Source organism: Scyliorhinus canicula, chromosome 5, assembly GCF_902713615.1.
Source record: "Scyliorhinus canicula chromosome 5, sScyCan1.1, whole genome shotgun sequence".
NCBI lineage: Eukaryota > Metazoa > Chordata > Chondrichthyes > Carcharhiniformes > Scyliorhinidae > Scyliorhinus > Scyliorhinus canicula.
Window position 1 is genome coordinate 165,491,283 of NC_052150.1, and position 14,669 is coordinate 165,505,951.

General features: G+C 42.0%; 1 protein-coding gene across 8 annotated transcripts in view; it reads left to right on the top strand.

Annotated features, from left to right (window-relative positions):
- Window positions 1-201: 201 nt before the first annotated feature.
- Window positions 202-14,669, top strand: part of rundc3b (RUN domain containing 3b) — a 146,321-nt gene continuing 131,853 nt past the window's right edge. For 3 of the 8 annotated variants that reach the window (XM_038797986.1, XM_038797984.1, XM_038797985.1), the window contains exon 1: window positions 202-921. In XM_038797986.1, the coding sequence (XP_038653914.1) occupies window positions 827-921 (95 nt within the window). In that variant the 5' untranslated portion in view covers window positions 202-826. The remainder of the gene's footprint in view (window positions 922-14,669) is intronic. The other 5 variants (XM_038797979.1, XM_038797980.1, XM_038797981.1 and 2 more) reach the window with 3 other exon arrangements.

Here is a 14,669-nt window from a genome sequence, read left to right on the forward strand (position 1 = left end):
TGATTTGCAGCAACACAATATCACAAAGCCGTTTTTTAAATGTCTTTTGTTTCCGCTTTCAGTCGGGGGCGGGGTCTCGATTTTGCTGAGATGCAGAGACACCGCAGACAGATAGAGATAGATGTGTGTGTGTGGACCCTTAGCTTTCCATGGATGAGGTCATGCTGTCGGTGTCCCTTTAAAGGCAAATCAAGCTGTAAACTTCCGGTCCCGTGGTGTGACAGAAGGAAACTCGATGGAGAACAGCTTATTTTCATACTCTCACTGGGAGACAGGGGGCTTTGGACGCGGGGTGCACTGAGCTTCGCTTGCTTTGTAAATTGAAGACAATATAAGTCTTGCACGTGTAGAAGGGAACCCCTCAACACACCTTAAAAAAAAGACGGGGAGCAAAAGTGCGAGAGCTGTGCACCGACAAGATCGCTGTAATGTGCAAAGCCAACGTTTGCAGATCTGGTGGAAATATTCCACCACGGTGCAAAGCTGTTGTATAATGCTTTGATCTCGATGGACAAGTGCCCCTTCACTACACCTCAGCTGGCTGCCTATTTTGTTCGCAAGCCCAGATCGTTTCCCGCCCTGGCGTGTTTCTTTAAGAAAATATATCGTCGTTGGTCCTGATGTGTGATTGTGTTCGAAGCCCAGCTGTGGCGGGGCTGAAGCCGGCCGGGAGTTGCACGGATGAGGAGAGATCCTGATCCCAAGCGGCATCGTGCGCCGCCGCATCGTTCCCGAGGGTGTCTCCGCCTCTCCAGCACCGCAACTCCTTCCGTAGTTCACTTTTTTTTTGACAATACATATTTAGGAGGGAAGAAGGAAGGAGGGGATGGCTTCCCTCAGCCTGGGATTGAATTTCTCACGGAAGAAGAGCATGGCGAGGAACGCGGCAGTGGAGCGGAAGAACCTCATCACGGTCTGCAGGTAAATGGAGGGAGGCCCCGTGTGTACGTGTTGGTGAGAAAGACACCGATGCTCTTTGTGTGTCCAGTGGGTCTGACTGGACTCCCTCAGCCGCGTCTCTCTCAGCCTGTCTCTCCTTCATCCCGCTAAACGTTGGCTGTGTGGTCCCTCACCCGCATCGTTAGAAATTGCACCGTTTTGGTTCCAAATATTATTATTTTTTGGTCAAATGTGTGGAGAAGTAGGTAAATGTGTGCGCGGTTCCCCACTGGGTGGCTTCGGTTTTATCCTGCTCAGGAGGGGAGTGCATTGATTTCATTCACTCTGCTAAACGGGACCTTCACCATACACGAGATGTAAACGACTCTCTTCACTCCCGCCCACCCGCTTCATACTTTTTAGAGTTTATTAATACACGCGTACTTGGCCAACTTGTGTTACTTAATTTGCGATGGGGGCCATCCCGCAGTCCAGTTCCTCACTCCCCGCTCGGGATCCCTGTGTCTAAGTTGATGGGACAGCAGGGAGAGGACAGCATTGGAATTTTCTTCTTCAGGGACCGACTGGGCCATTAAATATATTCAAGACCGAGTTGGATGATCGATTTTTGGTAGACAAGGGGAGTCGGGGTATTTCCTTTTGAGGGGGGGGGGCGGGGGTTTAGTAGACAGGAACGTGGAGTTAAGCCTTCACCAGATCAGCCGTTATCTTTAGGCGTGGGAGAGCAGAGCAAGTTCGAAGGGCCGAATGGCCTGCTCCTCTGTTCCGAAGCCGGATTCCCCAGAGCCCCAGGCAACGCGCCTCTCTGCCTGACGCTGCACTCGGTCAGCAGGGATCCTTCAGCTGTGCTGGGGGATTTGAGTCGCCTGCGACAAATAAATTGATCGAATTTTAAGTTTGGAAAATGTATTCGACGGAATGTTTAATCTGAGTAGGATCATCGTGATGAACTAAATAAAATAATGCTAGGTGGACACACGCAGAGGTGCATTCTCTCTTCCGAGCGTGCCTGTATCCAGCCAAGCGTCAGTGAGCCGCTTCCAGGTACTTTGACGATATGGGTGTAAAACTGACCACTAGGAGGTGCAGGTGACCGGCTGAGGGTGAATGGTCCTGAGCCCGGGGAAACAACCGGCCTCTGCTCTTTGTCCCTCCGCTAGTCAAGAAGGGAGAGCACCTTTGGGCAAGGTTGTGCATGTGAAGCTTCAGCTCTCCATCCATGGCTCCATGCACATCTATTGTTAACGCACACTCGCATTTAAAAAAAATAATCCCCCTCTTGGTGGATTTCATAGGGGAATCTTTGTTCACTTGCATGCAAAATCCGCAAATATTCAAACAGGCTCTGGCACGAATGTTCACTCCCTTTTGTGCACAGTCGATGATTTAGTCGGTGCTTAGTGGTAATTGGTGGAATAAGAATTGTTTACAGGTAGTTTCTTATCCGGCGTTTAGAAGGATTGGAATATATTTTGATGCTGAAAATTGTACTTCCGAATGAAATATTGAACCCACCAAAGTGTAAATCCTTGTTTATTTAAAACTCCGTCAACTGTGTCATAAAATACAAACCCTGACCACCAATCACCTGTATGCTTGGTGACTGTGCCAATTGTCATATAGAGCCTGAGCTCCCAAATTCGCGCTCCGCCTTTTTAAAAAATCACTCTCTGGATATGGGCACCACTGGCTGGGCCACCACATATTGACCATTCCTAATTGCTCTTGAACTTAGTGGCTTCCTGGGTAATTTCATAGACAGTTAAGAGTCAATCACATTACTGTCTGGAGTCACATGTAGGTCAGACTAGGGAAGGATGGCAGATTTCCTTCCCTAAAGGACATGGTGAACCAGATGGGCTTTTATGACAAACGAGAATGATTTCATGATCACCATTAGATTTTTAATTCCACAATAATAATAATCTCTTATTGTCACAAATAGGCTTCAATGAAGTTACTGTGAAAAGCCCCTAGTCGCCACATTCCGGCGCCTGTTCAGGGAGGCCGGTACGGGAATTGAACCTGCACTGCTGCCTTGTTCTGCATTACAAGTCAGCTATTTAGCACAGTGTGCTAAACCAGCTCCAGATTTTTATTGAATTCAGATTTCTCCATTTGCCATGGTGAGATTTAAGACCTTTGCTAAAATCTGCCTTGAAACAAATGCCCTGGCATCTCCAGTTATTATAGCTGAGCGATTTATGTCTGAATACAACAACTCATTTATATACCACCTTTAATGTAGTGAGAGGTCCCAAGATACTGAACATGGGAGCGTTATCAAACAAATTTGACACCGGCAAAATTTGATTTCATGCTGAAGTATATTGAAGCAATTTCCTGTGTTAATAGAACTATATAAACAAATTATTGACTAAAGGAATGTCCTCATCCAATATCATACAGTGGTGTGTAAAATCTGTTACCTTAAAAAAACATCACCGTATGTGGCTTGGTATCTAATTTTGCTGCATGATGCTCCTGTGAGGGGCCTTTTGTAAAAAAAAATTCACTTTACAGGATGTCGGTGTCACTGGTTAGGTCAGCATTTGTTGCCCATCCCTAATTGCCCTTCAGAATGTGGTGATTTGCTGCCTTCTTGAACCGCTGCAGTCCCTGAGGTATAGGTACACCCACAGTGCTGTCGGGGAGGGAGTTCCAGGATTGTGTCCCAGTGACAGAGAATGAACGGCGATATATTTCTAAGTCTGGGTGTGAGCGACTTGGAGGGGAACCTCCAGGTGGTAGGGTTCTGAAGTACCTGCTACTCTTGTCCTTCTAAATCAGTGGTTCTCAACCGGGGTCCACATGGACCCTGGGGGTCCATGTAACATTACTGGGGGTCCACACAAAAAAAAATACCGAATTGGGGGTCCACGGTGATATTTTAGTGGTCCATAGAGCAATTCTACTTCAGAACAATTGTTATTACTGAGAATCAAGTAGAAGAAAAAAATGTTTGTTTTCATGATGAATATTCACCTTTCTCTCTCTCTCTCTCTCTCTCTCTCTCTCGTACTGACAAAGGTCAAAGAGAGATTATAATCTATCTAATTTACCTTGAGGGCTGAAGGGGCTCAGAACCAAAAAGGTGCATTTGCTGTGTTTATTTTTGTGGTACTGTATTCTGAGAAAAAAAAATCCATACCGGTTGATGACAAATGGGTTTATTGTACTTTAATGACAGTTGTTGTTGAAGATTGCCCGGGCTATTGTCCCCTAGGAACAGCCCGGAGGACCTTTAATGACAGAAGCAGCTTATTAAATACCCATGGTTGACCTGACGCTTATGCCACGTTTCTCCTTGACAAGTTTAATGAATGATTTAACACAGTAATCACTAGAAACTGTGTGTATTTGATATGAATTGGTTATTTTTAGAGTAATTTAATTCAATTTAGTCAGTAAAAAGTATTTTTCATTTCTTTTCATATTAGAATAGGTTTGGCAATGTACGGAAATACCGCTAATCCGTTTCCAACCCTCACGGTAAGGTAGATGGACTTTAGGATTAGTTTACCACGCATATAAGAAGCTTTTTTTTCTGTGGAATGGCTATGGGGGTCCACAAAAAAAAATTAAGAGGAAAAGGGGTCCATGGGTTAAAAAAAGGTTGAGAACTCCTGTTCTAAATGGTAGTGGTCTTGGGTTTGGAAGGTGCTGTATAAGGAACCATGGCGAGTTACTTCAGTGCATCTTGTAGATGGTACATACGGCTGTCACTGTTCGTCAGTGTTGGAGGGTTTGAATGTTTGTGGAAGGGAAAGCAATCAAGTGAGCTGCTTTGTCCTGGATGGTGTCGAGCTTCTTGAGTGTTATTGGAGCTGCACTCATCCAGACAGGTGGAGAGTTGCACTACTGATTTGTGCATTGTACATGGTGGACGGGCTTTGGGGGGAGTCGGGAGGTGAGTTACTCGCTGTAGGATTCCTAGCTTTTGACCTGCCCCAAGGGAGACCCCAGGATGTTGATTATGGGGGATTCAGCAATTAGTAATGCCATTGAATGTTGTGGGGTGATGGTTACATCCTCTGTTGTAGGAGCTGGTCATTGCCTGGCACTTGTGTGGCGCGAATGTCCATGTTTGAACCAATGCTGTCAAATTAGGTTAGGTGCTGAGTGACCCTGGCAGAACCCAAACTGAGCATTTTTGAGTAGGTTATAACCGAGTAAGTGCCGCTTGATCGCACTGTTGATGACTCCTTCCATCACTGCAGATGATGGAGAGTAGTCTGATAGGGTGGCAATTGGCTGGATTGGATTTGTCCTGTTTCTTGCGTACAGAACACCTGGGCAACTGTCCACATTGCTGGGTATATGTCAGTGTTGTAGCTGCACTAGAACTGCTTGGCTAGGGGTCTGGCAAGTTCTGGAACATAAGTCTTCAGTACTCTTGCCGGAATATTGAGGCGCCTATAGCCTTTGCAGTATCCAGTGTCTTCAGCTGTCCAGTGATATCACGTGGAGTGAATCGTATTTGCTGAAGACTGACAACTGTGATGCTGGGGATCTCCAGACACCAAGATTGATCATCCACTCGGCACGTCTGGCAGAAAATTGTTTGCAAATGCCTCAGCCTTGTCCTTTGTATATATGTGCTGGGTTGCTCCGTCATTGAGGATGGGAATATTTGTGGAGCTTGCTCCTCCAATGAGTTGTTCAGCTGTCCACCACCATTCACGGCTGGATGGGGCAGGACTGCAGAGCTTGGATCTGATGCGTTGGTTGTGGAAACACTTAGCTCTGTTTATTATTTGCTGCTTATGCTGTTTGGCACACGGGTAGTCCTGTGTTGTAGCTTCGCCAGATTGAGGCATTTGTTACAATAACGGTGCTATGTATGTTTATCTTTCATTGGATCATCCCAAATTATAAATCAGCAGGAAAAGTGATTAGGACTATTATAACTGAACTTCTACAATGGGGACACAGGTGACGGGTTGGCTTATGCAGACCAAGAGGGATAACCTTTTGATGCTTGGTCTGAGCTGAGATGGTTGATCTCATCTGGGATGGTTGCTGAGGTTCTACACCTTCCAGTTCATCATGTTTTATGTTACAATTCATCGACTGTTGTTGAACATTGGTCATGTGATAATGGGTGAGAAGAAGGCTTGCGTCACATTTGACTGTCCTTATAATATACACTCATTGCTCACAGATAGAGATTGCATGGGATAAACTAGCAGAAGGCTGGCAGTGGCTGAGGAATCACACCGTGTAGCACCTTTAGGATAGAAAGATAAAAGTGGAGAAAGCGTGGAGAATCAAAAGTTCCCGCAGCCTTAAATTTTGTTGTTTAAAAACATTTTGAAGAAGCTAAATGAACAATTGTGCAACATTGGGGGGGAAAAAAAGCTGATTAACATTAACAAAAGCATTGGGCTGCTCTCACCCTACTTTCGCTTCTTTAAAGCCTGCTGTTGTTTGTGTGACAGCAATTGAGAGAGGAAATGGGAAATAAAATATTATGCTTAAATTTCATCATATGATGGTGGTAAATGTTGCCCAATCTCCTCCATGTGCCTTGTTTAAGCATAATGTAAAACCGGATAGGAATCACTTTAAATATTTTCCTCTTGCTTCACCCAATTCACTGAAGCCCAGTGATCTGGCATTAAGTCATAAAAGACACTGGTCATTCAGTACAAGTAATTGAAAGTGATGGTTCTGTCAAAAATCTGCATCAAAGATTGATTGCTATAGTACCCAGCTGATCATATGTGCCGTGATGCAATAGTCTTAGGGTGGATGTGGTTAGACTGGGTTCCTCAGTTATGTGCTTTGAGCAGTAACCGCCTGAGGTTGCTACAACACACTTGTAAAACAGCTGAATTTGTTTGACGTTGGGCTCTTTCTAGACCCTCCTGAAGGATCTTCAGGCAGAGACAGTTGACCTGTCACTCATCAGTTGCACCCTGGGATATCTTTTTGTTTCTTGATAAGTACTTGGCTTCCAAAGCTACAATAGCATATGGTGCATTTATGTATTAAAATGTCCCAAGGCATTTCACAGAATCTTAACAACATAATGCAGAGCCAAAAGAAGCTGATTTTTGGACAGTTAATCAAACACTTTTTTTTTTTGTCAAACAGTTTTTACGGAGGAGAGACGGGTGGCGAGATGGTAATGTTTAGGAAGGTAATTCTAGAGCTTGGGACCTAGATGATTGATGGCATAGCCAGCAATGCATTGTGAAGGAGATGGGGTTGCAGGAGAGGCTAGAGTTTGTAGGAGCACTGAAGTCTTGGAGGGTTGTGTGCCTTGAAGAATTTAGAGATGGGGAGGAGTGAGGCCAAGGAAGGATTTGAACATGAACTGTCAACATTATGCAAATCTGAGCTGAAATTTTTCAAGTCGTGAGTCATTTGAGTGCCTGAGGCAATCTCTCTTGTCTTGTCACAATATAAATGTAATTTAAAACCAGCAAGCTGTATCCATCATATTGGTCACACCTCATCTGTGGCTGAGTTTTCTGTCCTATTAAGCATGTATGCTATGTTCAGTTATCATTAAACGGCTTGCTTGTGTACTGGTAACCAGAGCAAAGATTGTACTTGCAGTGGAAATTGCTTTGTGCATGCATTTGATTATGCGTTAGTCATACCTCGTGTAATGCAGATTAAAATATTCTTTTGCTCATGTTTTCTTTTTTCCTTTTGTAGTTTTTTTGAGATTTAAAAAAAAACCTTCATGTTCATAGAATTTACAGTACAGGAGGAGGCCATTCGGCACATCGAGTCTGCACTGGCCCCTGGTAAGAGCACTCGCCCAAGCCCACACCCTATCCCCATAACCCAGTAACCCCACCCAACCTTCTTGGACACTAACGGCAATTTAGCATGGTCAATCCACCTAATCCGCACATCTTTGGACTGTGGGAAGAAACCAATGCACCTGGAGGAAACCCACTGGGAGAACATGCAGACTCCGCACAGACAGTGACACAAGCCGAGAATCGAACCTGGGACCCTGGAGCTGTGAAGCAACTGTGCTAACCACTCTGCTACTGTGCTGCGCTGACGTTGAAGATAAAAGTTTAAAAACACGAAAGCACAGGAACAAATTAAATTGCGGCTGATCCGTATCTTTCCTGAGGCCAATACTCAAAACCAAACACGATACTCCTGATGGAGTCTGACCAAGTCTCTGTATAATTAAAGCATCACTTCCTGCAGTCACTTTTTGAAATAAAGGCTATCATTCTATTACTTCCTTTGATTACGTTGTTTCCCTATCCAGTAACTTTTAGTGCTTGTGTGCATGGATGTACATCTAAATAATTTCCTCTGCTACTCCATTCCTGTCTCTTATTAAAATATTCTGATTTGTCTTTCTCAGATCCAGGGTGAATGACCACACTGAAAGCCACCTGTTGTACTTTTGCATGTTCACCACATCTATTGTGTTCCTTTGTAATTTCTGCTCCAGTCTTAAGTGATGCAGAGGGAGGTTTGCATGATACAACTGAAAGTTATCAAACTAGTGTCTTCAGTTTTAAAAAGCAGCTTGTGCTTGCAGTTTGAATAGAACTTTGTGTTGTGGATGTTTGAATAGCACTAGTCTTTATCACAGATATCTTATGAAAGTTTAATGTTCTGAAAATGTCATCTGCTCAACCAAGCATATTTCTCTTGAGCACTAATGCTACCATCATTATATTTATGCTGAGATTTTAACACTCTGAAAACCCATTCAGTTGCATAGTTGAAATTGGGCTCTTGGGCAAATGCTGCATTTTGTTCAAATACAACTATTAGATTTTTCTCAATATATTAAAATAGCCAGAGGAGAAAACACCATTCTGTTACTTTCTTATTCCACAGTGATAGAAACCAAGGAGAAATATACCAGGTTACAATGCTGAAAAAGTGGAAATAGTGCTCTTATGCATGAATGTATTACCAACATAGGAACATTGTTTGAATCACCAGCCCTTCCTCAGCAAGCTTGCAGCACTGTTTTTAAAAAGTAGCTTTCCTGTCAATAAGCAAATCTTTCTGTAAAAGCCTACGTCAGAGAACACCTTCAGTTTTGGCCAAACACTTTATTTAATGAGTGGGTATGATTTTTCTTTTTAATATTCCCTTTTTCTACCAAAAAGCTGAATTGAATACTCTGGCTATTTTGAGTTTGGGGTGGTCAGGAATTCAGTGTTCTTGAACCAACCTCTCGTTCATTCTTCTTCAAAGGAAGACCAGTTAAATACTCTTTGTTATCCAGAAGTGAGTGAGTTTTCTTTCCTCCTGCATCACTTTCCAATTCTACCTGCTCTTGTTACAAGGTCACTTGCTCCAACTAGCTCTTTATGACAGTTATGATCCTATTGCTTGACGCCTTTTGCCTGCGGAATCTAATTAACCTCATCTAGCCCGAGGTGGGACAGTGAATTGTAGTTAGCTCTTCATCTGCTGTAGCATAGAAAAGACACATTTTCCACTAAGGCAAAGTAGAGCAATGGTCATGCAAGGCATCCTTAATAAAAGGTATATAGAACTCAATTAATTTTGTTACTCCCGAGTTTCAAAGTGGACTTTAAAAGTGGAGCAATCTATTTGAGTTAAAAATATGATCGCAAACACTTACTGATTTTGTTGCATGGTGGATGTAAATGCACTTGTCAGATATAGGCATAACAGTTGCTGAGGGCTGTTAAGAAGATGAAAGCTAGTATGATTTAATGGAAACCTAGGACAATAGTCTCAGTTACATAGAGGTAGAACTGGGCCCCTGAACTGAAGCATACAGCCAGTGATTATTGTTTTATGTTAATAGTTACCTGATTTGCATAATTGCACAGGCCTCGCAAAAGCCAGGTGTAAATTCAATGGTCATTTTTGGTTTCAATCTAATGGGATTCCACTTATTCAGTTTTGTCAAGAGCAATGGAATGCTTTTGTGCCAGAATGTGGCATTATCATATCTCTTATACCAACTCCAAAAGGCAATAACAATGCCACATAGCTGAAGTGATGTTGGGAATATATTGTAAATTACCACTTCTGAAAGGCACTTTTTGTGCATTCCAATAAACAAGGTATTCAAATGGCTCATTGAAAGAACTGGTGCTTTAAAAATGTGATTTCTAGTTTTTTTTTAAAAAAACAACCCTCTAAAAGCTGGCTTTGGCACAACTTACCTGAATAATATAGAATTTAGTTATTTAGCCTTGCATTGTGTTTCAGTGTGACATTAGTTATTGGGTTGCCACTATGTACTAATGTAACATGATTTTATTCCGTTAACTCATTTTAATTCTGCACTGAGTAAATTTCAAAGAGACAAGGCGTTACATTTTAAATTGTGCATTCAATGGCTTTTCTTGTGTTCTAGAAATAACCCCATCAAAATTATATTCTGACGATGCATTTCTCAGCATATGATACTCACAGGATCATGATGAAAGAGTGAGATTCTTACTGTGACATTAGAGGGGGGACATGGTGGCACAGTGGATAGCACTGCTGCATCGCAGTAGCAGGCACCTGGATTTGATTCTGTCCTTGGGTACTGTGTTGAGTTTGCACGTTCTCCCCATTTCTGTGTGGGTTTCCTCTGGGTGCTCCGATTTCCCACAGTCCAAAGATGTGCCGGTTTGGTAGATTGGCCATGAAAAATGTGTGGGGTTACAGTGAGGGCAGGGGAGTGGGCCTAGGTAGCATGCTCCTTTGGAGGGCTGGTGTATACCTCAATGGACCGAATGGCCTCCTTTTCCTCCACTGTAGAAACATTAACGCAAACTCACATTGGCAACAGTACTTAGTAAAAATCAAAAATACCCCACCCAGTACAGACAGTGGCTTCCTTTCTGTCCCCACATCCATTGCACTCCTATGCTAAGGAGTAGAAATCAGACATTGTGTCAGTTTTATGGGTGTAAAGTAAGTGCAATGTTGAGGGCCCAATGACACACAAATTTACCTTTACCAAATTGGGCTGGATCTTTTTCACATATTTGTAATGGTTGCCAAGGACAGGCATTAGACTCATTGGATATGCTAATCTGACTGTTTTTGGACCCGTGTGTCAATTGAACTGCCCGGAGTGGAGCAGGCATCGGGGTCTAGGCTTTCTAAATTGAGATATGGCCTAGCCAGGAACGGCCACCGAAAAGCAAAGTTTGCTTAAAAAGAAAAGACCTGCAGTCAAACTGCTCGGGCTTTTGCCTTTTGGGATTCGTGAACTTTCCCTATGCATGTACCTTCCATGGATTTTCCTGCGCTTTCTTCCAGCTCAATATTTCAGCCATTCTTTTGGTCATCTGAATTTGGCCTCCTGTATCTTCCCTCGCAATGCACTGTTATTTCAGCTCTGTTCTCTGGAATAACTTCCCTAAATCATTCTTTCCCCACCACATAGAACATAGAACGATACAGCGCAGTACAGGCCCTTCGGCCCTCGATGTTGCACCGACATGGGAAAAACTAAAGGCCATCTAACCTACACTATGCCCTTATCATCCATATGCTTATCCAGTAAACTTTTAAATGCCCTCAATGTTGGCGAGTTCACTACTGTTGCATCTTAAACCTCTGCTGAAAATGAATCCTTTCATTTGTGTCAACAATTAGGGTAATGTGCTTTAGTGTGGAATTGATGCATTTGCTTCCTTGGGAGTATTTCCTTTCAGTATAAATTACAGTTCATCTAATTAATGGATAGAGATTAAGTCAGACAATACAGATTTACCATGAATTTAGCTGAACACCCTCTTGGAGACAAAAACAACATGGCTACTCGAGGTTCTCCATTGATTTTGGGTCTCTTGGAACTGTACTGGGGACTGAGATTTGTGGGAAAGCTGTAGAACTAATGATTTAGTCACATGGCTTGATGTAATCTTGAATTAGAGTAATTATTGCAATCGGGAATGATTATAAACCAGGTGTACTATTTTCACAGGATAAACAAACCATCACAAAAGGTAATCCCCAGAACATTGATTTTTAAAAATCTATAATTATCCAACCACTGTAAACCCCTCTTATTGATTGTGTGTTTGTAATTAATAAGTCATAAGTGCTAATGATGTTGCCTGAACCAACTGATATCATTTTGTGGGGTCATTTTTAATACATTTAAGATTATGATGTCTGAAAATTGGCTTCTGCAACAGATGCCTGTGGATAATGCATGCTGTTGTGCATGATTCCTACAATGAAAATTTAATGAAGACAAACTTTTGATGTTGATATTCTGTGACATTTTGAAAATAATGTAGTCACTGTTTTGAATGGAAGGATCCACCACTAGAATTGATTTTGCTACCTGTTGAATTGTAAAAATGAGTTAATTTTTGACTTGCTGCACTTCAAGCAGAACTTCTAATACATGTACCAACTCCACGTAGAAGATTACGTAAGGGGAAAAGAACATTGGGTAGGGTGAAGCTTTTCTTTCAACCTTGTACTACCAACTGAGTCAGAGGCATGTGCATGGGCAAGAGAGAATTGCAACAAAAGTTAATTTTGTTGTTTTTATTCAAGGCAGTGTGTGCATCAGCTCAAGTAATGAACAGCATGTTTAAAATGAGGTTAAATCTGTTTCAAGAAACTGCACAAGCATAGCTGTCTCATAGCATTCCTTTGTCATTCTGACAGGCCATTTACAGTGTCTTTAGTTGTTGCTATGAACTGTGGGAGACCCTGATCAGGACTCAGTTAATGGGTTGATGGCATTGGAAACGTGATTTCTCACTTAACAAGATCGACCTGTTGTGAAGGCTGCCAGCTTTCACTCTGAATGACCTGCAGTCTTCAGAGCAGTTTAAACTGCCATAATGGCCCTCTTCAGGGCCAGGCAACCTGCCAGACAGGTTCTGGAACAAGGATGCTCCACCTCAATATCAAGGGGCTATTTCTTGGGAGAAATATGAATATTCTGTAAACATTTTCAAAATGCATAACATCATTCCTATGCACCAAATACCCATGTCTCCAGTGATGAACAGGCTAGCTGTGAGATACTACCTCTTGAAGTATGGCCTGACCATGTATGTGGGAAAAACCTCATAACAGATTTTGACAACATCTCCAATTGAAGAAATAGTACCTACACAACCACTTTCGAGATAAGGGAACAACAACAAAGCCTCTAATTCAACACGGTTGAAGCAAGCGTGACGTTAAACCTATTGAAGCTTGAGAAGTCAAATGAATTGCAGAAAATGTCATGAAAGACCTTGTGAAAAATTTGAAGATGTATTGACACCAGCACCGCAATTAAACAGCGATAACAAGTCCTGTTAATGACCAGATCCTATAACTATGAATAGCCATAGCCACTTCTAAGATGCCCCACTATAGACTAATCCCTTTAAGGCTATAAGATACCATGCTGTCCTTTAGAGAGAAAAAAAATCTACAAATATGAATAGCTGTCTCTAAGATCAGGCCTTTCTAGAGAAAGGGAAGAAAAATATATAAAAGATACAGATTCAACAAAACCAGCACCCCTTTCCTGCTACTCCAAGAAGGGGGGAGAGAGAGGAGTCAAAGTATGTTTCATCAAACAAGTCATTCTGGACTTAGTATGGCTTTCTTTTTAAAATTGTTGTAGTAAGAGATACTTTTGGATATCCATGTTTAAGTACATTTTTTAGAAGTCTGTTAGCTGACTTTAATGGCAAACTCTCAGGAGACTTGCCTTTTGTAGACTCTGTAAATCTGTTTAATATTTTAAAATGTTTGTAGTCAAACCTCACTAAAAATATAAACTGTGTGTGTTCCATGGAGTAAGTTTACATTCCTAGAAGGAATTGGTTAGGAAAAATTCCAAGAGACAAGAATCCATGAGTGACTTACCTGGACAATGTCCACTTGGAAGTAACTGAAAGCTCTTTAACTATTTCAGATCTGGAAGAATAATCTTTCTCTCGTGACAGCTGTTCTGTCTAGGGAGACGGCTATCCTTTTTCGGTGCCTTACTCAGAAGCAGACTGTAAGGTTAATCATCCAAGTCAGAAATCCTATATCATTCACAATTCTAGACAAACTGCTTGAGAATATGCTGAGCAAAGCTGATGAATTTAGTAAACAAAGACTATAAAATAGTTTTGATCTTCAAATGTGGGTTGCTGAGTACAAGAAATTCAGGTAATCATCCTTTTAAACTTTTCTTGTTCAAAGGTTTGATTTAGATTTTAGCTTAAGGGTGGGGTGACAGTTTAAATGGGGGCCAACAGTTTTTTTTAAGGAAGTGTAAACTTTTTTTTGACAACTGGGATTTGGTGATTAGACCTGTTGGTGAACAAAGGGGCTGGTTTAGCACAGGGCTAAATCACTGGCTTTGAGGCAGGCCAGCAGCACGGTTCAATTCCCGTACCAGCCTCCCCGAACAGGCGCCGGAATGTGGCGACTCGGGGCCTTTCACAGTAACTTCATTTGAAGCCTACTTGTGATGATCGATTTTCATTTCATTTTTCATTTTCAGTGCAAGGTGCTGCTGATGCATGCAACCTTCCCGATTCAGTCAGACTGGCAAAAAAAACACTTTTGGTACTAGTCTACATCAAAACACAAATGGATATTTTAATATCATGTGAAACCGGCTAGCTAAGAGGTAGGAATTGAATTTAGTAACTTTACTTGTAGTGAGATTTTATGTGTAAAGATGGAAATAACTGTTCAAATGTGCCATATATGCAATAACAAAATGCATTGCTGACAGATACTTTGGCACCTGTTGCTTTCTTTCAGGGCACCCTTATTATGTATAATCTTTTTGAGCTTCACAATGAACAATCCATTATAAAGCTAATTCATTT